This window comes from Cylas formicarius, unplaced genomic scaffold, assembly GCF_029955315.1.
Source record: "Cylas formicarius isolate icCylForm1 unplaced genomic scaffold, icCylForm1.1 PGA_scaffold_6__28_contigs__length_40554024, whole genome shotgun sequence".
In the NCBI taxonomy this organism is placed as follows: Eukaryota; Metazoa; Arthropoda; class Insecta; order Coleoptera; family Brentidae; genus Cylas; species Cylas formicarius.
In genome coordinates, this window is record NW_026844347.1 from 36,337,660 (window position 1) to 36,363,251 (window position 25,592).

General features: G+C 36.0%; 3 protein-coding genes and 1 long non-coding RNA gene across 12 annotated transcripts in view; 2 read left to right on the plus strand and 2 right to left on the minus strand.

Annotated features, from left to right (window-relative positions):
- LOC132703027 (leucine-rich repeat flightless-interacting protein 2) overlaps positions 1-12,118 on the plus strand; it is a 40,334-nt gene extending 28,216 nt beyond the window's left edge. For 3 of the 7 annotated variants that reach the window (XM_060672044.1, XM_060672043.1, XM_060672046.1), the window contains exons 5-8: positions 779-1,071; positions 2,014-2,175; positions 3,779-3,963; positions 10,589-12,111. In XM_060672044.1, coding sequence (XP_060528027.1) covers positions 779-1,071; positions 2,014-2,175; positions 3,779-3,963; positions 10,589-10,699 — 751 coding nt within the window. In that variant the 3' untranslated portion in view covers positions 10,700-12,111. Of the gene's footprint in view, positions 1-778; positions 1,072-2,013; positions 2,176-3,778; positions 3,964-4,139; positions 4,210-7,697; positions 7,928-10,588 lie in introns of those variants that run through there. The other 4 variants (XM_060672047.1, XM_060672048.1, XM_060672042.1 and 1 more) reach the window with 4 other exon arrangements.
- On the minus strand, positions 9,589-13,907 carry LOC132703029 (uncharacterized). Its single transcript, XR_009619009.1, has 3 exons — positions 13,814-13,907; positions 13,324-13,497; positions 9,589-9,725 (listed from the first exon to the last, which is right to left on the minus strand). It is a non-coding gene; the product is annotated as an uncharacterized LOC132703029 (long non-coding RNA).
- LOC132703028 (uncharacterized) lies at positions 12,321-14,279 on the plus strand. Its single transcript, XM_060672049.1, has 3 exons — positions 12,321-13,311; positions 13,366-13,510; positions 14,150-14,279. The coding sequence occupies exons 1-3, from the start codon at positions 13,209-13,211 to the stop codon at positions 14,268-14,270; spliced, it is 369 nt and encodes a 122-aa protein (XP_060528032.1). The 5' UTR covers positions 12,321-13,208; the 3' UTR covers positions 14,271-14,279.
- Positions 14,280-14,302: 23 nt separating this feature from the next.
- LOC132703023 (ATP-binding cassette sub-family G member 8) overlaps positions 14,303-25,592 on the minus strand; it is a 62,642-nt gene continuing 51,352 nt past the window's right edge. For 2 of the 3 annotated variants that reach the window (XM_060672034.1, XM_060672033.1), the window contains exons 9-16: positions 25,501-25,567; positions 23,565-23,746; positions 23,278-23,504; positions 22,592-22,775; positions 20,391-20,679; positions 20,215-20,335; positions 17,233-17,513; positions 14,304-15,641 (exon numbers count right to left, since the gene is read on the minus strand). In XM_060672034.1, the coding sequence (XP_060528017.1) occupies positions 15,414-15,641; positions 17,233-17,513; positions 20,215-20,335; positions 20,391-20,679; positions 22,592-22,775; positions 23,278-23,504; positions 23,565-23,746; positions 25,501-25,567 (1,579 nt within the window). In that variant the 3' untranslated portion in view covers positions 14,304-15,413. Of the gene's footprint in view, positions 15,642-17,232; positions 17,514-20,214; positions 20,336-20,390; positions 20,680-22,591; positions 22,776-23,277; positions 23,505-23,564; positions 23,747-25,500; positions 25,568-25,592 lie in introns of all 3 variants that reach the window. The other variant, XM_060672035.1, reaches the window with a different exon arrangement.

The following is a 25,592-nucleotide window of genomic DNA, read 5'->3' on the forward strand; positions in this document are numbered from 1 at the left end:
TTGTAAACACCTTGGTCTTATTATAAATATTTTTATAAATATTAATCTGTGAGGTCTTTTATAAAATGTTATTTTTTAACTGGTTCACATTATATACTATACTCCTGTACTTTCTCCTATACCTAAGTACTTAAATGTGTTTACTGTTTCAAAACTGTTGTCGCCTATTTTGATCGCACTATTATTAGTTGTTCCTCCAAAATCATTATTTTATTTATTATATACAGTTTATCTCCTTTCCTGACAATTTCTTTTAACATCTCCATTATTTCCCTTTTCCAACACTAAATAACGCGTTGAACCTTATTTGTTAGTAAACTTTATTTCTTTGCGTGGGGTGCACTAAAACATTTCCAAAATAAGTCGTTCAAATGTCCCCACGTGATCTAGAACGGGAGTCTGCATATTTTCCATCCTTAGGTTCATGTTGTAAGCACAAGGACCAGAGCTATATTAATCTTTGTGCACACAATGACACTTGACGACATCTAGTGGTCGTAATTTGAATACCCCTGACGTAGAACATTCCTACTCCTCTATACTTTATTGATTCACAAGCCATTTAATGTTATTTTCGTTTGTAACAAATTGACAGTTGTACTTGATTAATATTTGAATCAAAGAATAGCATCAAATTTCACCAAATCGCCATATTCATTAATAAAAAAACGTTTGGGAGGTTCTTTTCTTGGAACCTGACATTTGGGGACAAATCTTAAGCCCGATACGCACGATGCATTTTCTACATATATTTTTTAACTCGGTCTACTATCTGCAGGTTAGAGGAATTGGAGGAGGATCAGTCGCAGTTGAAGCGGGAACACAGGGACAAGTGCAGGGAACACGACCAACTGAAGAGGTTGTACACGCAGCTGAAGGACGACCTGGCCGCCTTTAAGCATGAACTGGCGGAACGAGACCGCCTCATAGCCGAGAAGGGCCTGGTGTTGGTGACGTGCGAGGACGATGGCGTCGCGGAGGGCGGGGACGGCGAGCAGGGGTTGCCCCGGAAGGCGCTCGTCACGGCCGATAACGCCAAGTTTCTGGAGACCGCCGGCGACGGGAGTTTGGGTGAGTTAGGGAATGAAATTTTCAAAGTATAGAAATGATATTCTTATAATCATTTTGTACTGTCCTGTGACGTCACACGTTTTCGTTCGTATTTTTAACGGTCGATTTGCATTTAGCTACATAAAGTTCTTTTCCTTATTTATTTTGAATAATGATTGCATTTGCATGTGTTAATTAAATTTTTGCTAAATACTTTTTCTTTATTAAAATGCTGTACAAAGTAGAGGAGTCAGAATTGTCATTCGTCCTATGATGTCGCACGCTTTCACGGCTTTTTTTTACTCTTTTTTATTCACTATTTTTCTCAAACCTATATAAGCAATTAATTAATAAAGACTTTTTTATTTACTATATATGGTTAAATGTGTAGTTTTTCTCAATTTATTTCGAAAAACCCGTCCAAATTGCATAATAAAAATTACTTATGTTAATTAATTTTCTGCTAAATGTTTTTTTTTTGTTTTTTATAATGGTTAACAATTTAAGAAACAAAATAGAGGTGTTACCGATAAAGCACAAAAATTAAAAGAACAAAATTTTTTTCGTGACTTTTCCAAATCTCCATTTTTATTTGCTATTTTTATCAGAAATACGTAAAATAATTAACAGTAAACCCTTTTACGGTTCAAAAAACCTGTCAAAGATAATACAGCACTAATAAAAAATCGCTTGTAGTAATTATTTTTCTTCTATTTTTCTTTTTAGTAATATCGTGATATTGGAACTTCATCTATGTCAGGCCGGGAAATTTTGGCGCTAACCTCGTATATTTATATCAATTTATTCTTCCGGGAGGCACAGTTTTGCATTTCGACGAACTCGCCAGCGAGCGGTGTTTCGCTTCTATAGCACGCAGTATCATACTTGTTATTTTATTGACAATTTTTTTTATCCGCCTCCAATGTTTGATAATGTCTAAATTAACCGCGATTTTGGTTGCAGACGTTCGGCTGGCCCGATTCGCTAAAGAAAAAAGCGAACTGCAAGATCAGATTAGTCATTTAAAATTGGAACTGGAAGAGGAAAGGAACAGGAGGCGGAAATCCGGCGGCAACAGTTTGCTAAATGGCCCGTCCTCCGACTATGACCTCGACGATGTACAGAGTAAGTATCGGCAACCCTGCTTTTTTGCTATTATTATTATTAGTATTATTATTTATATTTTTTTTATTGTTATTGTTATTATTATTATTATTGAACTGAGGTGGCTTTTACTTGATGAAAATCCATTTAACAAAATAAATAAGAACTAAAAGTTCTGGGTAATTCTTTTGAATTAATCGACAAAATTAAAGATATCAAAATCCCTTCTAACGCAACGTTATTGTCTTTTGATGTACAAAACTTATTTTCCAGTATTCCACCTATGGATGTGATACATTAGATACACTCGGAAACAGGTTGACTCATCGGTGAAACAAGATTTATTAGATTGCTTAATGGTAGCTTTAGACCAAAATTATTTTGAATTTAATGGATATATTTACATCTCTAAGGAAGGTTTGATTATGGGAAACCCACTTAGTCCTTTGTTAGCCGAGATTTTTAGGGATAATTTGGAAAATATCATACTAGAACCTCCTTTAAGTGAAGTTTTCTATGGTGGTATAGATATGTGGATGATGTCTTTGTTTGCTTTGTTGGAACGGACAGACAATTGAATTCTTTTTTAATTTACATTAACTCATTACATAATCGTATAAAATTCACTATCGAGATTGAACAGGATAACTCTATTAATTTTTTAGACTTAACTATTACGAAAACGTAAAACAAATTAGATTTTTCCATTTATCATAAACCTGCACACACGGACACAGTCATACATAACACCTCAAATCACCATGATACACACAAAATGGCTGCATTTCACTCTTTTATACACAGACTTCTTAATACGCCACTCTTAACAGAAAATTACAACAAAGAACTTAGTATCATTAAATAAATTGCACTGAACATCGGCTGCAATCCGTCCATTATTGAAAAAATTATAAATAAAAAATAAATCCAGACAACGGTAATCTCTATTTATCCGAAACTTAATACAGAACACGAACAATTTAAGACAATTACATAAATAGAACCGGGTGGAAAAGTTTCAAAACATTTGTCAAGATGTGGTTTAAAAATAGCTTTCAGAACTAGCAACGCAATAGGAAATTTTTTAAAAAACAATAAAACGAAATGTCCAAAATCTCAAAAATCAGGTGTCTACAGGTCGAAATGTGGATCTTGTCCTAAAATTTATATTGGACAAACAGAAACAAGAAACGCATTAACGAACATAAAAGAGCGTTTGAAAACAATAGTCTATATTCTAATTATGCTACACACTTAAACACAGAAAAACACATTTTTGACCACAATTTTGATATTTTACATACAGCCACAAAAAGTAGAAAATTTAATTTATTGGAAGCCATGGAGATTAACAAAATGAGACTTTCAAATGTATTACTTAACGATCAATTAGATTTAAGTACCTCTCCATTATTAAACTTAGATTCTCACAACAACATTAATTAAGGTTTTGTTGTTATTTTTCGGTATATATTTTGTAAATATGACATTTATTACAGATATTCGGTGTTGTCGAAACAGTTGCCACGTGAATATATAATATAATTTCGTGAAAATCTGTACTCTTAGTTCTTATTTATTTCGTTATTATTATTATTATTATTATTGTTTTGTTTCTGCGCAGGAGAGGCGAGTAAGCAATTGGCCGACTACAAGTTCCGCGCGCAGAAAGCGGAACAGGACGTGGCAACGTTGCAGGCGACCGTCGCGCGTCTAGAGAGCCAGGTGATACGGTACAAGACAGCGGCGGAGGTGTCGGAGCAATCGGAGGAAGCGCTGAAAGCGGAAAAGAGGAAATTGCAGCGCGAGGTAGGTCGTAGTAGTAGTAGTAGCAGTCCGTCGCTTATTATTCCGCGCGCCTGGACGCTTCGCATGCGCAGTAGCAGGAAAAAAAAACGTTTCGTGCTTCCCGCTTTCAGTTTCGCGGCAATTTTTTTTCTTAGTTTTATTTTATTTTGGGCATCGTTTTTTGATTTGACTTGCAGGACTCGGATTCGTTGACCGACGACCTTTCGACGGACGTGTCCGAGAGTTTGGAAAGCTATTAGAGCCGGGGTAACTAACTAACACGCCGCTTTGCTTTGTCCTATGGTTTTTGCACAATTACGTTTATATATTAGTTGACCGAACCGGTGCCTAAAATCGGCTTATACCAAGGCTTAACTCTCGCTCCCTTTAGAAATTATGAAAAACCCATTCGTTTCCTCATTCTTACGCACTGGAACGGTTATGTTATAATATGGAGGGGGTAAAAGTGGTTCCGTGTGTCATAAAGCCGTCTAAAAGTCAGAATATCGAAAAACAGTACTAAATAAATTTAAAAGGGTTTTCTAGTGTATTGACTGTCAGTCTTAATTCTGATTTTTATTAAATAAATTGTTATTTATATGAAGGGTATATTAATAATTCGTAAATGTGGCAGTGGCGATGGCCTGCGATTAAAACGTTAATTTTTCTTCAGTTCACAATTAGGTAGAATGGAAACGACTTTTATTTTTGAATCGACAAAGTTCAGTATAATTGTTTTCTTTGCCGAGCATGTACAATGTCCATTATATTTTTGCTATAAGCACAAAGAAATCAAGATTTTCAACAAACAAATATCTGAATTTTTCAAAGAAACTTCCACAGGCCACTGTAATACTTCTGGATTCCTCCTGCCTCGGTTTTTGCTGAGTCGAACTTGCTGACGTTTCGCCAATCATCCTGTGGGTTTCTTCAGAGTTTGACTGAAACTGGCTGTTATTTTACTTTGTACCTGTTTATATATTGTTTGAGGGGGGCGGAGCTAAATGAGGGGCATAAAGACTCGGATTTTTCGTTGGTAGAAGAATTGATTACATGCAACAATTTTAGTTTTATCGAATAAAATTTTATGTCCGATTTCGTGACTGTTTTGGGCAACAGCAACGTCAGCAAGTTAGATTCAGCAATAACTGAGGCCGGAAGAATCCAGAAGTTTGGTAAAAAATAAACAAATATCTCATATATTTTTGGTGCTTACAGTATCGTTTAAATTAGCCAAGGTATTATTTAGGAAGGACATCACAGTTAAAATGTTATGCCAACGAAATGATTCTGTATATCAAGCCTCCCCAGAATACTCGGCTTATAGGATATATTTTTATTTCTTTTTCGGAACTATTTTGAAGATTCTGCGCTTGAACCTAAGGTTGCTATCAAAAATTAATCGAACCTAACCCAATAGAAATAGTAAGGTACTTAGATGGACTTATTTTTAGGCCATTTTTAAAATAATACTGAATAATACAATCGAGACTCTCGTTTATGAACCTTAGAATCTCCAAGGGTTCAAAATGGACCCTTTTATGGGCGGGTCTCACGACATGATGCCATAGCTTGAGAGTGTGTTGCTGGGCTGACTTCAAGTTAAAATGAACATATACCTGGAGCGCTATTCTAACTGAGCTACAAGCATTTCAAATTTTAAAGACCATTTAAAAGAAACCCCTTTATTTTATAATTTATATTTCATTCTATTGAATTAGTTGTTCAAAATGTCCACCCAGTTGCCGCAGTAATCTTCTTAGTTTTGAAGTGGTTGCTCTGCTATCAGTCTCAGGATCAGCGCGAAAAGTTTCTGCAGCATCCATATTCTAGCTACAAGTTTTCAATACTTTCTGCATAAAGTAGTCAGTCTTCTTCATAAAAATTAATCTAAGGGATTAAGCTCAGGTGTCCTTACCGGCCACGGGACCTGCTGAACTTTTTCCAACCCACCGGTTTGTTTGATTAGGAAATTCTGTTATTTGTCTACCAAAGTGAGGAGATGCACCACCTTGCTGAATCCAGCGGTTTTCAATTTGAAATTTTTGTAGGTTAAGCCTTTTGTTTAAGAGGGATGCCTGCCGATTTTTGAGCATTTAATGGTCAACCACTTGTTGCTCTTTGTGTATAATGTCGTGTTGTAAAGTTATTTGTTGCACGTTTAACTCAACACTGAGTGATTATTTTAAAAATTACTGTCAGAAATTTTGAGTTATTGTGTCAAAAAATAAAATGCTGGCGCGCAAATATCAATAGACATAAAGGAGTTTAAACAATAAAAATACGAGATTAGTGCCAAAATTTTCCGGCCTGACATAGATGCAGCTCCAGTATCACGATAAAACTTTGTCTTCTTTTAAATATATATCTTAGTAGACTGCGAAAAAAAAATTGAAGTCTTGCATCAAATAGTTTTTTATTGACAGCATTTTAAACAAGACGCGCCCGAAAAAATGTTGCAAATAACGCAAATTGAGTATAGAACGAGTATAGAATAAGTTTTTGACAAAAGAAGGGTTAACACCTAAAATTATTAAAGAAAGGCTGGGTGGTGTGTACGACCAAAGTTCTTCTTCGTATTCTGTAGTGAAAGAATGGGCAAAACCTTTTCGATTGGGGCAGAAGATGATTCAAGAATTGGTCGACCAATGGAGATCATAACGGAAGATATTGTTGCGATTGTGGAAGAGATGGTATTGAATGATCGACGTTTAAAGATCAAGGAAATCTCAGAAATTACTAATCTTTCTGATACAAGTGTTCGTCGAATCCTGTGTGATCCTTTAGGCTATTCAAAAACCACGCCGCATCGAGTGTGCGCGGTCTTTTTTGGAACTCTGTGGGTCGGAACCGAAGCCTGTGATAGAAACTATTGTGACGGAAGTTGAAACTATGGTTCTCTATTATGACCCTCTATCGAAAAAAGAATCAGTAGAGTGGCGTCGCAAGGGTGAGGCACCTCCAAGAAAATTCAGATTCTGCCAGTCAACAAAAAAGGTGATGGGCACGATCTTTTGGGATTATGAAGGAATTCTTTTGATAGATTTTAAAGAAACTAATACCACTGTCAACGGTAAATATTACGCAACATTATTACATAAATTGCGAGACTGCATACGTGTAAATAATGCACCTGTCCATACTGCTGGTGTTGCACAAGCTGCCATTTTAGAGTGTGAGTTCCAACAGATAGATCATCCTCCCTATAGTCCAGATATGGCCCCAGCAACTATTATTTGTTTGGATATTTGAAAAAGGACTTACGTGGACGGCGGTTTAACGACGAAATTTGAGTTAAAAGAGGCTGTTTTAGCTCATTTTGCAGACAAACCAAAAGAATATATTTTTTAAAGGGATTGAATTGTTAATAAAGAGATGTAATAAGTGTATTGAAGTTAAGGGGGATTATATTGAAAAATAATAAAAAATTGTTACTCTACTTTGTTTCTTTCATATCCAGGCTGGGAAATTTTGGCGCTGCCCTCGTACGTTAATAGACACTTTTGCGCCGTCGCTACTAGGGAGCAATGCAAGAGTTGAGAATTTTTAATTTAATAAGAACAAGAATGAATGTTGCTAAGATCGCGTAACTTGTGTTCTCGACTGTCAACTCTGTTAGCAGTAAGTGCTTAGTTTCTGTATCCCACGCTGTTTTTGTTTTAATTAAAAAATAAAATTGTTTGAAGTGTCCTCGAGCCACGTTATTTGTTGCACTTCAGCAGCTCAGAAAACTTGCAAAACAATTTAAACCGCAGATAAACACCGCGAACGGGCAGATACTCCTCAAGGAAGCATCTTGCGTTGCCCTGAGACAGCAGCACGAGCGGCTGCTGCATCGTCGATCCGTCGGTGCTTTGTAGAACTTCCGTTTCCTCACCCCCTTCTTTTCTCACCACCTCGTAACGTATTTCTTTTGCCAGTCTGCGCGTGCTTACTAAATTTTAATCCGTTTTGGTTTTTCGTATCGCTTGGATGTGGTAATATGGGTGCTGCTTCCTACTTGCTCGAGAGTGACAGCTCACGAAAAATATTCAAAAGACCAAATAATGATGAATTTTGCACTAAAAATCAAGAGCGGCACGCGAAAAAACCCGTAGATGTTAATGGCGTCATTTAACCTTGCCTAGTGTACCAAATTTAAATTGGTTATTTCAAAAATTGCAAGAGGACACTTAAAGAATACATCAAATTTTGAAATTTTGATAGGCAGTATTTCAGAAACGAAATTCCCTTTTTTATTTCGGGATTTGTAATAACCAACATAAGCTACCAATAAATATGACTTTATTGTTTCTCAAAATATATACCCTGATGATCAATACACTTTTGCATTCGATAAAACCAATCATCAAAGCACCACATTGAGTCGGGCACCTCCAAAACGCATCAATCACTTCTTCTGGTATCAAAAATCGTTGGCCACGTAATTGATTCTTTAATGTTCAAAAAGTTCTTTATTTGCACTGATCGCTGAGAGTTCTGAAAGACCCACACAGTCGACTGCCGCTTACTTTCAAGTTCACATGCATAGATCCATGATTCATCACCTATCACGATATCATAGACGTGTTTGGAACACCGCGATCATATTTTTTTAGCGGGCAAATGTTCATGCAAAATTGTATGTATCCCACTAATGCCCAAATATACCTCAATGTCATGGTAAGTGACATGACGATCCTGCAAAATCAGTTTCCGCACTGCATCAATGTTTTATTTTACAACCACCGACTGTGGACGACCATCACGAATTCATCCTTAAGAAAACTACGACCACGACTGAAGTCCGAAAACCAGCGATAAACAGTAGTCTCTAGGTGGTGCTTTGACTCCAAAAGTCGAATTTATCGATGCACTGTTGTTGAGTTAGTCCACGTCTAAAGTTTTAAAAATGCTCCCGATCACGGGCACAATTTTTTAACTTTATCACAAAAAACACAAACAACACTCTTTCGCCAAACCTAACTGAGTAAATCTAACCTCAAAATGTCAAACTTCTCTATAAAAACGTCAGTCGCCAGATGGCAGGACTAGTTTAAAAAAATCCCGAAATATAAAAGGCAACCTCGTACGAAGTGTGTTCAGTTTTATCAAAAAATATTTATTTACCAAAAATAATGTTGTCCCTTTCAAAGTAATACTCCCCCAGATATAATAAACTTATACAAACATTTTTTCCAATCCTCGAAGCATTTCTAGTAAGCACTTTCCGGTATAGCTTTGAGTTCTTCCAGCGATTTTTTCTTGATCTCCTCCATCGTTCCAAACCTTCTTCCTTTCATGGGTTTCTTGAGTTTTGGAAACAAGATAAAGTCGCAGGGGACATGTCCGGTAATATGGTGGCTGAGGCATGATTGTGGTTAAGTTTTTGGCCACAATGTTAGACACAAGCAACGATGAGTGAGCAGGTCGGACTTTTTCTTCGCGTCTCGCAAACGGCGCATAACTTGACCGTACGACCGTATAGCAAGAACGAAAATCAAAGAAAACAAGCAAAACCTTGACATTTGATCGAACTTGAGGTGCTTTTTCGGTCTTGGCGAATGTGTATTGTTCCATTGGAACGACTAGACTGGTTTCGACGTCATAACTACATACCCATGATTCGTCTCGAGTTATGACCTTTTTGTGCTCAATTGCTACACAGCCGCTTCTCCAATAGTGGTTCGACGATTTTTCAAAACCATTTCTTCACGCTTGCATCAGTTATTGACATGCCGGGACGTCTAGATCGAGGTTCCTCCTGGTCGTCTTCTCGGCCATCTTGGAACAGCTTGTGCTACCTATAAACTTTTTTTTTTGCTCAAAGTAGACTTGCGATGTACCGTTGTCAACATTGCAAGGGTTTTGCAGCAATTTTTAAACAAAATTTTATGCAAATTCTTTGTTCCATTTTTTTTTTTTTTTGATACCAGAAAATCTCCGGGCATACAAAACGCGTCTAACGCTAAATAAACATGCGAATATGTTACCTTTGAGTTGCTGAAATCTCGCTAAAAAAACTAACGCACCCTGTAGAATGTAAAATGCGAAAAGCATGAAAAGGAAGAAGGCAAAGTTAATATTTTTTACCTCTGCCTTGCGCGTATGGCAGGCGTAAATCTGATCCGATTTTGTTTTAACTTTGTGCGTGACGTCACTAGCTCTAGAGTGTTTATGTTTATTACTAAATGTCTACGTGTTATTCGTGGTTAGCGTGTATAAAGGGTGTTTCGTTTTCTAATTTTTTGGGTAAACAATATTAAAAAATGCAGTTTTGGGTTAATAAATATGGATTTGTAAATTATTTCTGAAACTTTCTAAAGATATCTAAATGGCATTTGAACCAGCAATACACTGGATTGAACCATAAAAGTTCAAAATATTTTCCAATATTTTTAACGAAAGAATCATTATTCCCAGAGCATGAGAATGACTGAAAATAGTTCATCATTAGTTATCTAAACTTTAAAAAACTCCATAATTCTTTTTTCTTTTTTAATGTTAAACATAAGTGATAAATATGGCCAAACAAAGGTATTTATGGTCTATGGTTCTTAACCAAGCAAACGTTATTTTTTAATATTCTTTTGACCCCAGAATTGAGCGGATGGTTTCCTAAAACACCCGATATAAGTCTGTATGTTCAATCCATTTGGTGTTTCAGGCGAGGGAGGCGCAGAACAGGGCGGAGGAGCTGGAAACGTCAAACACGCACCTGCTGAAACGGTTGGATAAGTTAAAGAACGCCAAATCGACGTTGCTTAAAGAACTCTGATGATGAAAGCGGTTGAGTGGGCGTGACCGGCGAGATAAAAAAAAATCGCTTGTCGCCTCCGCAACTTCGATTCGACGAAGATCGTTTTAATTATTTATTTTACTTGTGCATAGAGATGATTTTTTTAAAAAATAAGTTTTAACCTCGTACGTATGAATGGAACAAACTAAAAGGGCTAGTCGAGTATCCGAATAATCATTTAGAGGGAAATTTTGAACTTCGCGTACGTCGAGATAAATATTTTACACGGGATTTATGTCGCATGCAAATGAAAATAAAATAAAAATTGGATGTACATATTTTTTTTCAATTGTAGCTTAAATCTCGAGAAACGATACTGCAAAAAACGTTTTTTATTTAAGCTTAAGTTCTACGCATGCACAGAGAGAGCGAATAGAGAAAAACCAGTTTTATAGTCATCATATTGCGTTGCATCATAAGGTATAGTAATGCGTTGGTTTTGATGCGAAGTTCACAGGGGCCAAGTGAATGCAATCAGTTTAATCCTGAACAAAGTTCCTTGGATTGATTGAGTTATATAGAGTTGAAGTGGTGAAAAGTTAGACGCTTATTATTTTAACATTTTTGAATATTTTGTTAAATTTGCATTTGCCAACCATAATCAATTTTCACTCGGCTAGCGGCGAATAGTTGAATATTTTGTAAATATTGTGTAATTAATATTAATATAATAAAATAATATTCTCAGGATTTATCAGATCCGTACCATTTTTATATATAAGTAGGAAGGAAGCTTGCAAAAAAAGGTTAAATAACACTTAACTGTTTTAACTGCTTGAAGGCATAGAGTGTGTGGGATAAGTTGATACATTTTGGAGTACTGAAAGTATGCTCAAATAACGTATAAAAAGTTCCCATAATGTCCTCAAACGCAGATCTTAATAGCATAATCGATTTTTTTTGTTTTATATACAATCCATATTATTTTCTTAAGGAATATGTTTATCGAAGAATGAATTTTGCTTTCATCTCTCTAATTTGTTATACGAGGAATGTCCTTCAGTAAAAATCTATTTTTGGTTATACTTTTATCTCCTAATATACCAACTTTTTCATACATCTCCTGGCATATATATACCATTTGAAAAGGCTCACTTAAAAAAGAATAAAAGCTCGTGAAAACTGAAAAGATGTAACTTTTTTTAAACTGCTCAAAATTATCAGGATTTTTTTTTAATGGCGCGCGGATGACGTCATTCTTTTCTCGGTTAACGTTTGTGCCACCATTATAAATTTTAGTCATTTTAATGTGATGATTATTTTTTCCTTGTTAATATGTTTTATATATTACTTTCTCGATGTGAGTGTGACGCTTGCATTGTGTAAATATGAAATACTATGTGATTTTCGGTATACTGTGCGATAATCAATTTTGGTAGAAGGTATTTGATAAATAAATCAATTTATACGAAATCTGTGCGTTTCATTGCTCATCGGATATGTTTTTGTTTTTTTTTTGTAAATACAGAGATATAATTATTTATTTTGTTGAGTGGGACCAACATTTTCGTTCATTTGTTAACTTTTCTTTAGCGTTAAAAATGAATTGACATATGACGTCATTTGACAGGAAACAAAAATTTGTTCTGCACTTTAACTGAGATTTAACATAAACGTATAGTAACTACTGACTTTTATCTATGATTAAATTCTATGTAAACACTAGGACTACAAAGAGGTTTGTTCCACACAATTTCTTACCGATTTTGATCAAATTTAGGATTGCGAGGATTGTTCTAAGTAATACAGAATTTAATGAATATGAAATTGATTTTAACTTCAGAAAATAACGCAAACATATTTTGCAAGGAATACTGCCCAGATTGCAAAATTTCAAGACTCCAGTAAAAATAGAATTTAAGATTATAACATTCGACCAGACACAACACTCTGCTACTGTTAAATTGGTTTTAGCGGGAACTTAAAATTCCCAAAAAATCTTACGAATCTTTTCAGTGTTCTAGAACTCTTTGTTCTAGTTTTGAATATTAATTGCTGGAACAAACCTAATGAAATAAGTATTATCATATCGCTGTTCCGATTTTTATAAAAACTGATTATTCATGCAATTTTTTTTTACTCGTAAATAAACAATACCGATCTTTTCTCTGAGATACGCAAAGTTAGTTTTAATGAGACCAACCGGAGTTGTGATCTTTGGGAGTAATGGATAAAAATGGCGGCTCACACAGCATTTCCGAAAATTTGGACGCACACGTGTATATTTTTTCTTTATAATCTTCGGTACATTGTGAAAAGTGACGGCCAGTTGAAGAAAATATATATTTTTTACTAAACCAAAATTTTTATTATTTATTTTTATCAATTTGGCTTATAAGAAACTGGCTATTTGCGCTGCTCGCGCCCCCAGCGGTTGCTTTAGAAAGCTGAAAGGGGATTAGGGGTTCGTATCTAAAGAACATTACGATTCCTGTTTAACTCTCCCAGTAAGTTAAAAAATGACTAATGTCATCCAAATCACTCGGGAATGTCACGTTCCAGAAAACTCTGCGACATATCCCTCAAGGAACGGTACGAAAAAGACGAACGTTATATAACAGTATACGACACCTACACCCCCAACTACGCTAGTAAGTTATTACCTTGCACGAATCGAGGGTAGCTTCCGAATTTGGGCATTTTAGAAAATATAATAACCGCAAAGTTTTACTCGAAATATGAAGGTCACGGCGTGGATGAGTTCGACCCCGAAACGTATAAAAACCTCATCAGGGCCAAAGACTTGGGACCAAAAAGTAAACTCGAGTGGCCTGAAACTGTAAACCAAACGTAAGTGCAACTATATAGCTATAACAGATAATATAGTGGACTGGTTTTTAAATTATACTTCTGTCTGTGTTTGAAATGACAGACGATATTAGTTCCTTCGAACGTTCCTATTTTATCAGCAGAGGCAGGACCGCTATTAATCTAGAAGCTATATGGACACAACTAGAAACCACAACAGAGACTCAAGTCGTAACTGTATGAGCGAAAATGTTAAAAATGTAAAAAGTTAAAGAAAATTATTTTTGGTTAGCCCATTTAACTATTTTCTAATAAATTAGTACACATATTTTGGTTAAAACTTACCTGAAAACAATTTGGACATGTGATTTTACATTACTAAGCACATATCCGTCTCCATCACCAAGGTGAGGTTATGTCATTGGTTTATTGCGGTAATAACGCGAAGTTTCTGTTTGAGTGAAATGACGTTAATTATGGAAACTTACACTGTGGTACTGCCAAAGAAACCTAAGAGGAAGGCTTCTTCAGTTTTTCTTTGCTCTATGCCAAGTTAGAAAATGTATTTCAAAATGCGAATTTATATTATTCCGATCCGACGATTTATGCGATTTAGCTCTTTTAGCCTTTTGTTGAAGTAAGAGCTGATTTGGAGTCGCGATATTGTTGTACGATTTGTAGATATGGCTGGTATTCGGAACCCCTGGTAGAAGTGGATCCCAAGTTTTATCACCCGAAAATCGGGACTGAAATCACCAGACACGGTTTCAAAAAAGTGACGGAGGGCAGGAGTAAGAAATAAATATTAGACTTCTATAAAACGTTTATTAAAAAAAAGTTGAGTACAAAAAGTATTTAATATTAACATTTTAAATAGTGTGATGCGGATTGAAGGTTAGAGACAGTATGTTTTTGTTGATTCCGCAGATTACTGTATAGATATACCGGTATTTTGCTATTACACGTTATATATACAAGGTGGTTAAAAATACTCTCATCGTCTAAGTAAATAAATTACGTTACAACGTTTTGTACACCTTAAATATTTATTTAATTATTCAACTTAAACTAATTTGTGTGCAATACACTGCTCAACGATGCCTTGTATCATTTTAAAAATATTTTCTTAAAATGTCTAGGAATCTGCATATTGTTTTATATAATGTGAGGCACACAAACTTATTAATTAGATATTCAACGGCTACCGCGACTTTCACTGTTGAGCAGTGTATTTAATTGGCTAGTTCATTCAATAATAAAAATTGGGATATGTTCTTGGTGAAACTATTAAAACAGTATCTTGGACATTTTTAAGATTAACGTTTTATTGTGCAAAATATCACAGTTGGAAAAAATTAGACCTGAATTGCTTGAAGAACCCACTAACTGAATCACAAAATGTAAGCGACCAAACAATAGTAAAAATAGAAGATAAAAATTGGGCTTGGACTGGACTATTATTATGTAGATATTTTCTTTTCTTTCGCAACAAAAATTTATTTATCAAAAAATTAATGAAATAAATGTTATTGCAGGGTTTTCAGGTCTCGAAGCACCTTTCTATTCTTATTTAGTAGAGTTGTAATTCATTGATTTGATTACTCGTCTATCTTTTATCCATGGAGAGCAGACGTTTTATGGTGTATGGTCATTCATTCATTAGTGGGGGGCCTTTTCCATTGCTTCTATCCCAACCTATTTAGTTTTCAGAACATCGGCATCCATTTAGGGGTCTTTTTATTGCTTCTAAGTCAATCTAAGTATTTAATAAGCGGAATGTCAACATCCATCAAATGGTCTTTTTATTGCTTCTATCCCGATCTGATTAATTTTCAAAATGTCAACAACATCCATCCAGTAGATTTACCTACCTAACGGGTCTTTCGTATTGCTTCTATCCCAACCTATTAACAACCTCCAAAAATCTCTAAAAATACCGAATAACTTAATTTTTGTTGGTATCGCTTGAGCGCTTAGTGTCTCTGCGAATGTTGGTCACGAATGCCAAACAGGTAACCGCGAATACTACGACGTAAAACACCAACATGGCTATCGGGACGTTACCGTAGTCGAACACTTGATTCTGGGACGACAAATATCCATAATTGAACAGTACTTGGGTGCCGTTTGGTGGCGGACACGGTAGCTGAACGATTATATCTTGATGCTGAATCTATTAGCAGTAATGATACAGATGTTATTTCTCTACTTATTATCATGACAAGCTTAAGACGTTGACCAAACGCATTTGGAAAATTGAGGAAGAGTCGATTTTTAAAGAAGTTAGAAGATGCCACTTTAAAATATACCTGTCACGAAATCGAAATACCAATAGGCTCTTAAAATAAGACTCAAAGTACATTATACATAAAAATTAAAAGATAAAAAGATGCTGTCGCAAACATTACTTGATGTTACAAAATGAAAAAAATGCTGGAGAATAAACAAAACATACAGCTGAATTTCTTTAAGATATCGATTTATGCAACAAACTTGATAAACGGCATTAAAACAAATGCAAATTTGAGAATTTGGACCTAATAAAAACATTGTCCAAATATCCAAAATTATAATATTAATATTTAGTGCAACAAGTTTGACACACCCCACTTTAGTCACGACGTTGTGTTGCTTAGTTGGATTTCTTCGAAGGATTTTATTTAACGCTACCTAATAAATGATCATAAGATGTATTACATGATTAAAAATATTCTATGAAGCTATGCACGGCAACATTAAAAGAGAATATTTTACAATTATTTATTATTATTAACAAGTATTGCTGACTTACTTATTTTTATTTTTACTTAACACACACTTAACTTATTTTTTTATTTTTTCTAGGGGTTAAGTATAATTTCAAATGAAAGCAAAAATGTAGCGTCTATAATTCAAGGGGAAAATATTCTGATAAAAATTATGGAAAAATTTCTCGGAAATCTCTTGAGTGAGTGAGAAAATTCTTTAATACCACAATTGAATCTGACAGAGAAAGAGTCATTAAACAGGGCTAGTGAAGTGTAAGGAGAGTGAGAACAAGGAAGAGGAAGCATGAGATGCAGAGGGAGAATAAAGTACTTAGAAAAAGGCATAGAATATTACAAAAACATTCTACCATATATCTTCAGTACATTCTCAGAACTTTGGGGTGTTCTGAGAATATTCCTAGAAGTAACTAAGATATTCACTGAACATTCAAATATATTTCTTCAATATTCTATGCGTTTTCTAGGAAGATGATTGTGCTGTCTAGTGAGTGGTTCTAGAAAACAAGACAGTTAGAATACATGCATTGGGCGACGTATGATGTTACTATGATAACTGACACATGTCAAAGTACCAACAGTGTTTAGAATGTACCGAAAGCAGCTGATCGTTCCCGAACCAGTGACTAAAGTACCGGAAACGCCGGAAGTTGTTGGCTATAGTGTTTAATGATCTGCCTACTGTATATATTTTTGCCCAAACCTTCAGTGGAGATTATTAAATGTAAATTACATCGTGGCGGTATACCTTTATCAGTTTCAATAGGGTTTTATTCATTGTAAATTGTGTTACGTCAATTTTAAAAACCTATGACAGTCGATTACAGCGTTGCCACTCTAAACGACTGTAGATACTTTAATGTTCATTGGCGTTGCTTTTGTTTAATAAGTGGACTTATGCAAAGGTATCCGTTTGGCCAATGTCGAAAGCCTTTAAAAGTAGCACTTCCGCCATATTGAAAAAAAATATAGATCCCAATAAAACCAAATGAATCTCACCTGTTTGTTTCGACACACTGGCGCAATTGAACTGCTCTCGATCGCTTCGGTGCTCAGTTCCCTGTTGAGCACGTAGGGCATCAGCCAGGACGTGGGGCTTATATGCCTCAGCCATGAAACGTAATAGGGCTGGTCTCTAAAGTGCAGCGCGTAGCCGGCGACTAGGAAAAACGCGGACACCACCACCGAAGCCACTATGGCGGCCGTGTCTGAGAATGGGAGCAGGTAAATGGAATAGAGGAGGATTATCTGCAAGCAGCTCAGATATAGGAGCATGACACCTGAAAAACCAGAGGGGTATTTGTATTAACTTAAGCTATACTCGATAAAATTATATCCAAAGACCAGCAAAGCTCCCACTCTGTAGAATGTGTCTTACGATGTCGCCAACGTCAGCAACAAGGCTTTAAATAGGGAATTTTAGCATACTTATAACTAAACCAAAGCTCTAAACCTAGGTCCTTAGTCAATTATCTAATATACAGGGTGTTATGGAATTCCTATCATATAATTGATTAGCTTCCTTCGTCGGTTGTTTGTAAATCAAACTTGCTTGCGCCAATCAGCTTGTTCAGAGTTAAACTAAAACGGGTTCGCATACTAAAGGAGGGGCATGAACATTGTCTCGCATAACTGATTCTCATATTGGTGAAACGTGAAGACTTGAGTCGCTGTTAAGATTATTTAGTTACGTAGAGATTTATGTAGGATCTTCGATTTTTCGTTGGTAGAAGAATAGATTATACGCAAGAATTTTACTTTTATCTTATAAGATTTGATGTCCGGTTTCGTGATTTTGTTCGACAACTGCTGATGAGTTTGTTTGCCTTAGTTTTGAGGCTCTTTCATGTCCTTTGAGCCTAGTTGATATTTTTCGTCCGATCTCTCAAATGTATTCTTTGCCGCATATATGTGGGATGCTGTAAACTCCTGGTAAAGTCTGTTCATAGAGCGGGAAAGAATGAAATATGACCGAACAGGTCCGTACTTTGCTTAAAATTTAATTATTTGGGGTTATGTTAGGAAAGATACTAAACAATATTTTTATTACCTACTTAAATTAAAATTATTCACATAATATATAAGTATCACTATCGCTATCATCGAATGTTGTAATTATTATATATTCTTTCTATATTATTCTATATGCTTCTATATTCTATATTATCTGCAATATGGATAAATGATTGTTCTTTGTTCTGCTTTTTCTATATGTTTAGCGGAATTTGCCCAACTTTGTGCAGGGATGTTAAAAACTTCGGTTTCTATAAGTTTGAGGACATTGGAGAAAGAGCATTGTTACGACGAACGGCACATTTCAGTTGGTACAAAACATAATTATCACACGTATTCCTTTTGTAGGTTCAAGCTTTGTAGAACCTCAATTAATTGCTTTTTGGTATAATCTTCGTGAAAATAATTGTCGTTATTATACATGTAGTTTTGGATTGTTGCTTTTGTGTCACATGAGGAAGAGGTTTTAGCCAAGATTCCATTAAAACTTGCCTTTTGTCAATTTTTTTAAATCTAAAACCCATGTGTTGAATACACTTCCTTCCATAAGGTAGTTCTGTCATATTTAACACCGGTTTCATCTTTTTCAAGCCTCCTAATTCAGATATATAATGTAGACACGCGTTGTTCCTCTTATTACTGGTAAATTTTACGCCGTATTATATTTTGATCACTTTCATCTATACGCGAGAAAATGTCAGCATCGCTTCTTTTTTTCCTCGCTGAAATGGGATTATTCACAATTTTCCATACAGTTGATGTTGGAATTTTCGTCAATGTGGCCGTTTCTTCTAAAGATGCTTGCTTGCTGGCACCACGTTCAATGAGAGTGAAATAAACATTGTGTATAACTTTCTTGGTCTCAATAGCATAGTGTTTTCTACATTTGGGAGGGAGCATCTCCTGCGATACACTAGACTCGTACATATTTTGCTTAATTCGCGCACGATTCATTACACGCTGTATTACACACGAAATAAGAATGATTACTAATAAACTTAAACTAAGTAGTATACCAAACCAAAGAATATTAAACACAGGTAGGTATAAAATTATTTTCTATTACGGACCACAATTTTACCTGAATTTAAATTCCGAAACTTTAGGTAATAATCTTGTTGCATTGTACGTTAATGGATAATCACATTCAAAAGTAATTGGTTACTTTCTTATATTTATGAACAGACCATATCTCAAATGGAATTTTTTCGTCGAAGATGTAGACAGATTTTTGGACAAGTGGTATATCTGGTTTTGACATATTTATTAAGATCTTTTGATAAGTGGTCAGTAATGTTGAGTTGGGCTATCGGTCTATGTGTTATTCTCAATTTTCTATTGATAAGAATATCTAAGAATATTAGACTATTATTAGTTTATAATTCAATGGTAAAATAACAAAAGTGTCATCAACGTAAAATTTCCATAATTTGCGTTATAGATTGAAGGTGTCGAAGGCTTTCTTCTTAAAGACTGATGACTGGTGATTATGGAAAACCCTTACCTGTTCCCGATGTTTGCTCATACGTTTTACAGTTAAAAGGCAAGCATTTTTCGATTAAGATGGTTCCAGATTCTCGAATTTTAATCATGTTGAGACTTTCACGAATGGGAACTTTAGTAAAGTGGGAAATAAAAGAAATTAAGCAAGAAACTATCAGTTTTACCTGCAAAAAGTATTAATCAGTTGTATTGTCACCTACAGTTTCTTTCGCGGAGTATTACAGAAAGATTTTTTTTCTTAACCTTAAGAGACTTTCTCTTCTTTCGTGAGTTACAAAAAAGTTCTGTTTGCAACATTGTGTTGCTCCATCGATTTTCAGTGCCGATAAGATTTAAAACCCGAGCCCTAACTTCGCTTATTAAATTAGATGACATAAATTACCAAACACCCTGTATAATTTTGACTAAGAAACTGTTTCAAGGTTTGCTCTGGATAAAACGTCGTTTTGATGGTGACGCGGTTACCTATGTAGATGTAGAACCCGTCGTAATTGTTCAAGCTTTGCATGTACAGCCCGCACATCGAGTAGCTCGGTATAATGTAGATCAACCATATAAATAACGAAGGGAATACGTTTATAACAGTCTGCAACAGAAACCCAAACGAATTACGTGTCTACGGGGCAATATAAAGGACGAACCTTTGTAAAAATATAAGTGAATCTACCGTAGAGGCCGTCGCTGATGTCCCTCTCGACGGTCTTCCTGTTCTTTTTGACTTCGTGCAGGGTGAGGTAGAGTAGAATAGGCCACGGGGCCACGCACATGACGCTGTAGTGATAACCTAATCTATCGTTTAAATTCAGCTGGGGATCTGAGTTGGGCACGTCCCAGAATATTGCACCCAAGACGAGGGACAGGCTCGCCGACATGATTATCAATGTCAGCCAGCTGATGAACGTGTTGGGTTGAGTGTAAATCATGGCTTTCCTGGAGTAGATTAGTTGTTAGTTGAATTTTAGGGAATAGCAAAGAACTAAAAACGGACGTATTTTCATGAAATGTGAAAATACAGGGTGCGGCAAAATGATAGGTATTATTAACCAAACTACATGAAGCAAACATTTAATTATTTTTGAAATGTACATTTTATGCCATTTAGGAACGTTATCTTTTAAAAAATGATGTCTTTTAAATGACGGCCATTATTGTCAATGCACTCTTGTAGGTTCTCGCGGAAGCGCATCACCAGATGGATCATTTCTTGGGGAATTGAGGCAATTTCTTGTCTTAATTCTTTTAATTTTTCCAAAGTCTACGGACGATGTGCGAAAACGCTTTCAGGTAACCTCAAAGAAAAAAGTCGCATAGCGACAAATCAGGCGAACGTGGCGGCCAGCCAAGATCACCCCGTAAAGACACCACTTTGTTTAGGAACATTTCTTGAAGAAAATTTAGTGAGCGACGCGTTGTGTGCGATGTAGCACCATCCTGCTGGAACCAAAGATGTTCTCTTTGATCGTTGTTCAACTCGTTCACTTTGGACGCAGGAAATTGTTAAGTATATGAAAATATCGATCTCCGTTGACTGTTACCGTTATTCCATCTTCTTCGAAAAAGTGAGTTCCTGTGGACTATTTGCTGACCAATCACGGAAATTTTGCTTATTTACGGTACCCGAGACGTGAAAATGAGCTTCATCGCTAGACATGAATACAGTGCCTTTGGGAATGTTTTGAAGAATATCCCGGCATAAATTTGTACGGGTTTCAAAATCTCCTGCGCTTAATTCCTGCACTACCATTATTTTGTACGGATGCATTTGGAGTGAGTTGTGTAAAATTCTTCGAACACTTCTATCGGTAGTTCCCAAAGCAGCTGCATGCTTACGAGCTGAACGCCTTGGAGACTGTTGTACGGAAACTCTTACTGCATTCACATTTTCCGGTGTTCTTACTGTCGGCTAGTAGATTTTCGGTTAAGCGCAGAACCTGTTTCCCTGAACTGTAAAACACACCGACGAATTGTTCTTCCATCCGGAACCGCGGCATGCCGACCAACATCAAACTGATTACGAAAGGCGCGCTGCGTCGCTATTACACATTTCCGTGACAACGAAAGCACGATGCACTCCGCTCCAAGCCATGTCGATAACTTAAAATTGCATATTTTTGTCTGCCTAACGCGAGTGCGTACACAGTGTTGCCGGTTTTACAAACCGAACAACCACTATTTGAAATCCTGCCTACCTTTTTGCCGCACCCTGTACAGTATTCTTGAAAAATTTCTATTAAAAAAACAACACAATTTTTACTCTTCAGCGACAAATCGATCCTTGTCAAGAACTGTGAGAAAAAGCAGGATTGTGACCTAAAAATTTATTTTTTTCTTTGTCATTTGTCTAACCAAAAACCGCAACGACAATGAAGGACCTTTATCCACGTACCGGCGTCATATTATAAATACCGATTTTGAGAAGGTTCTGGAAGAGATTGAGATTGGAGGAGATGTACATTTATTCAAACGGACTCCCTTCAGATTTCTAGCAGAAAATTTACGTTTACCTACATTATAAAACCTGATAACCTACCAGTGCTTAGGGAAATGCTAACGGCATGTATTTGTTAGAGAAAAGATCTAATGAGCTGCTGATATTTCTTAAACCTTTTGTTTTTTTGACATTGCTCAGTTAGTTTGAATACTTTTCAATATTTGTAGTGCGATATTTCCCTAATTGGCTTTTGACACAACTTTGCAACCTATCCTTTATTTTAAACAACGAATCACCTCCTCAAGTTTATCAAATTTGTTTTGAAACACCTTGTATACACTCTGTTGGTTTCCTTTCGCTGATTTCAAGAAATCTTGGTTTAATGGGTTACAAAAATATGCCCAAACTTACGTGAACAATACAAACGACTGGTACACGCAGTTGGTGCTTTTAACGGTCATGGGCAGCGGCGAGGGCGGGCCTGGGTCGCTCATGGGGGGTTGTTTGTGTCGAAAAATTTCAGCGAGCTGTTCGATCCGCTGCGACGACTCTAGCATAGCTTCAGCTGACAGGTCGTCCAGTGTAACCAAGTCCACTGAAATTACAATCAATCCGGGTTCATTAAAGTGTTTCTAGAATAATGAATATAAAAATTTGTACCAAAAATGTTTTGATTTTGTCAAATATCCGTCGCGTGAAAACTGCAAATACGAAAATTGAACCTCGCACTGTGGAATATGTATATAGCACATCGTTTGACAGGAAATGTTATTAGGAAACTAATTTTTTGAAAAGATTGGGATATTCCATTTAAAAAAATGTAACTTTGTGTTATATCTCGTGAACTTAAGACAAAATCGGTTAAACAGCTAGATTTGCCCTTCAAAAAATGTTTTCAATAAAAATCTCTATCTCTACAAATAAAAAAGTTATAGAAGGTTTTTATAGAAACGCTTTGCCATATCATGATGTGGTTTTTAGTTTTCGACTTCTCTCGAAAATCGAGGCATATTAGTTTTGGACTAACTATACTGCAAATGCTTAAAGCCATAGAGGCCCCTCGAATTTGGTCCACGTTGTAAAATTATGATGCTTACGGTAGTAATCGGAGGGATTCTTGTAATTTGGACACGGGTAGTCGACTATGGAGAAATATGGCAACATGTCCCGCCTTCGTCCGCTAAACATGGTTCGCCCCGCCGACACCAGGAGGATGCGCGACAGCATGGTGAATATTTCGTAAGTGGGCGGATGCAGTGTGAGGATCACAATTCTGCCCAGGGAACTACCTCCCGCTCCTCCGTTGGCCCACTGACGTAAGTATCTGCGAAGTGCAAGTTGGAGTTAGCTCCGAGACCCCGGTTGAACTCCTTCAACTCCTTACTCGACCAGAAAGAAGGTGTCGAAGATGTCCATGCCTCTGGTGGGCTGATCCAGAACTATGATATCGGTGTCGAGCAGCAAGTGACAAGCGACGTTGAGCCGTCGCCGTTCCGACGCCGTCATCACCGATATCCTAGTGTCGCGCACTTGTTCCAACCCCAATTCTTCTATCAGTAGGTTTATCTGAAAATATTTGGACTTCGTATTTGACTCAGAGGCTCTGATTACTAGGTATGGTCTGTTCATAGATATAAGAAAGTGACCAATTGCTTTTAAATGGGATTATCCAAGGGTGGTCATTAACATACAATGCAACAAGATTATTACCTAACGTTTCGGAAATTAAATTCAGGTAAAATTCTGGTCCAGAATAGAAAATAATTTTATACCTACCTGTGTTTAATCTTTGCTTTGGTATACTACTTAGTTTAAGTTTATTTCGTGTGTAATACAGCGTGTGTTGAATCTTGGGCGAATTATGCAAAATATATGCGAGTCTAGTGTATCTCAGGAGATGCTCTCGCCCGAATGTCGAAAGCACTATTCTATTGAGACTAAGGAGGTTATAAACAATGTTTATTTGACTCTCATTGAACGTGGTGCCAGCAAGCCAGCATCTTTAGAAGAAACGGCCACATTGACGAAAATTCCAACATCAACTGTAATTTAAATTGTGAATAATCCCATTTCAGCGAGGAAGAAAAGAAGCGATGCTGACATTTTCTCGAGTGTAGATGAAAGTGGTCACGATATAATACGGCGTAAAATTTAGCAGTTATACGAGGAACAAAGCGTGCCTACATTAGATATGTTAATTAGGAGGCTTGAAAAAGATGAAACCGGTGTTAAATGTGGCAGAACTACCTTATGGAAGTCTATTCAACACATGGATTTTAGATTTAAAAAAATTGACAAAAGGCAAGTTTTAATGGAATTTTCTAGAATTCGGAAATGGCGACTGGAGTATCTAGAAAAAAATATGATTTACAGAGAACAACAAAGGCCAATTATTTACTTGGATGAAACCTGGTTCGACACTTATGATACCCCGGAAAAGGGTAAAAGAATAACTCTTTTGCATGCTGGCTCTAAAGATGGTTGGATTCCAAATGGGCTTTCTCTGTCTGCGAAAAATATTAAAGATTCTTCTCTGGATTACCATGAAGACACCACCGCTGATTTATTTGAAAGTTGGTTTAAAAACAAACTAGTTCCAAACATTCCTCCTAATAGCGTAATTGTAATGGACAATGCAAGTCATCACAGTAGACAGTTGACTAAAACCCCTTCCACATGTGACACAAAAGCAACAATCCAAAACTACATGTATAATAACGACATTTATTTTCACGAAAATTAAACCAAAAAGTAATTAATTAAGGTTCTACAAAGGTTGAACGTACAAAAGGGGTGCGTTTGTGATAATTATGCAAAAAATCTAGGGCATACAGTTTTAAGGCTTCCTTCCATTTGACCACTGTATATTTAATCCCATTTAAGATGTTTGCCACCAACTGAAATCTGCCATTCGTAACAATGTTTTCCACGTATTAACTCCAGTGTCCTCAAACTTATAGAAAGTGAAGTTTTTAACATCCCTCCACAAATTTGGCAAATTCTGTTAAACATATAGAAAAAGCAGAACAATCGTATATTGCAAATAATATAGAACAAATAATAATTAGAACAGGAGATGAAAACTATAGTGATACTGATATATTATGTGAATAATTTTAAGTAATTTAAGTAGGTAATAAAAATAATTTTTAATTTTATTTTAGATTTAAACATAAATACATAAATAAATAAATAAATATTGTTTAGTACGGACCTGTTCGGCCATATTTCATTCTTACAGCTTGCCCGGGTCTTTCCTTAATTCGTATCAGTTAGTCACTTTCTTATACCTATGAACAGACTTGACTTTAGCCGCTTACCCGGTCTGCCGAATTTATTTTCAAATAGCCTAACTTTCCTGTCGGTCTCTTGAGATCGTAGTGAAATCTGAAAAGTAATTCGTGAATTTATT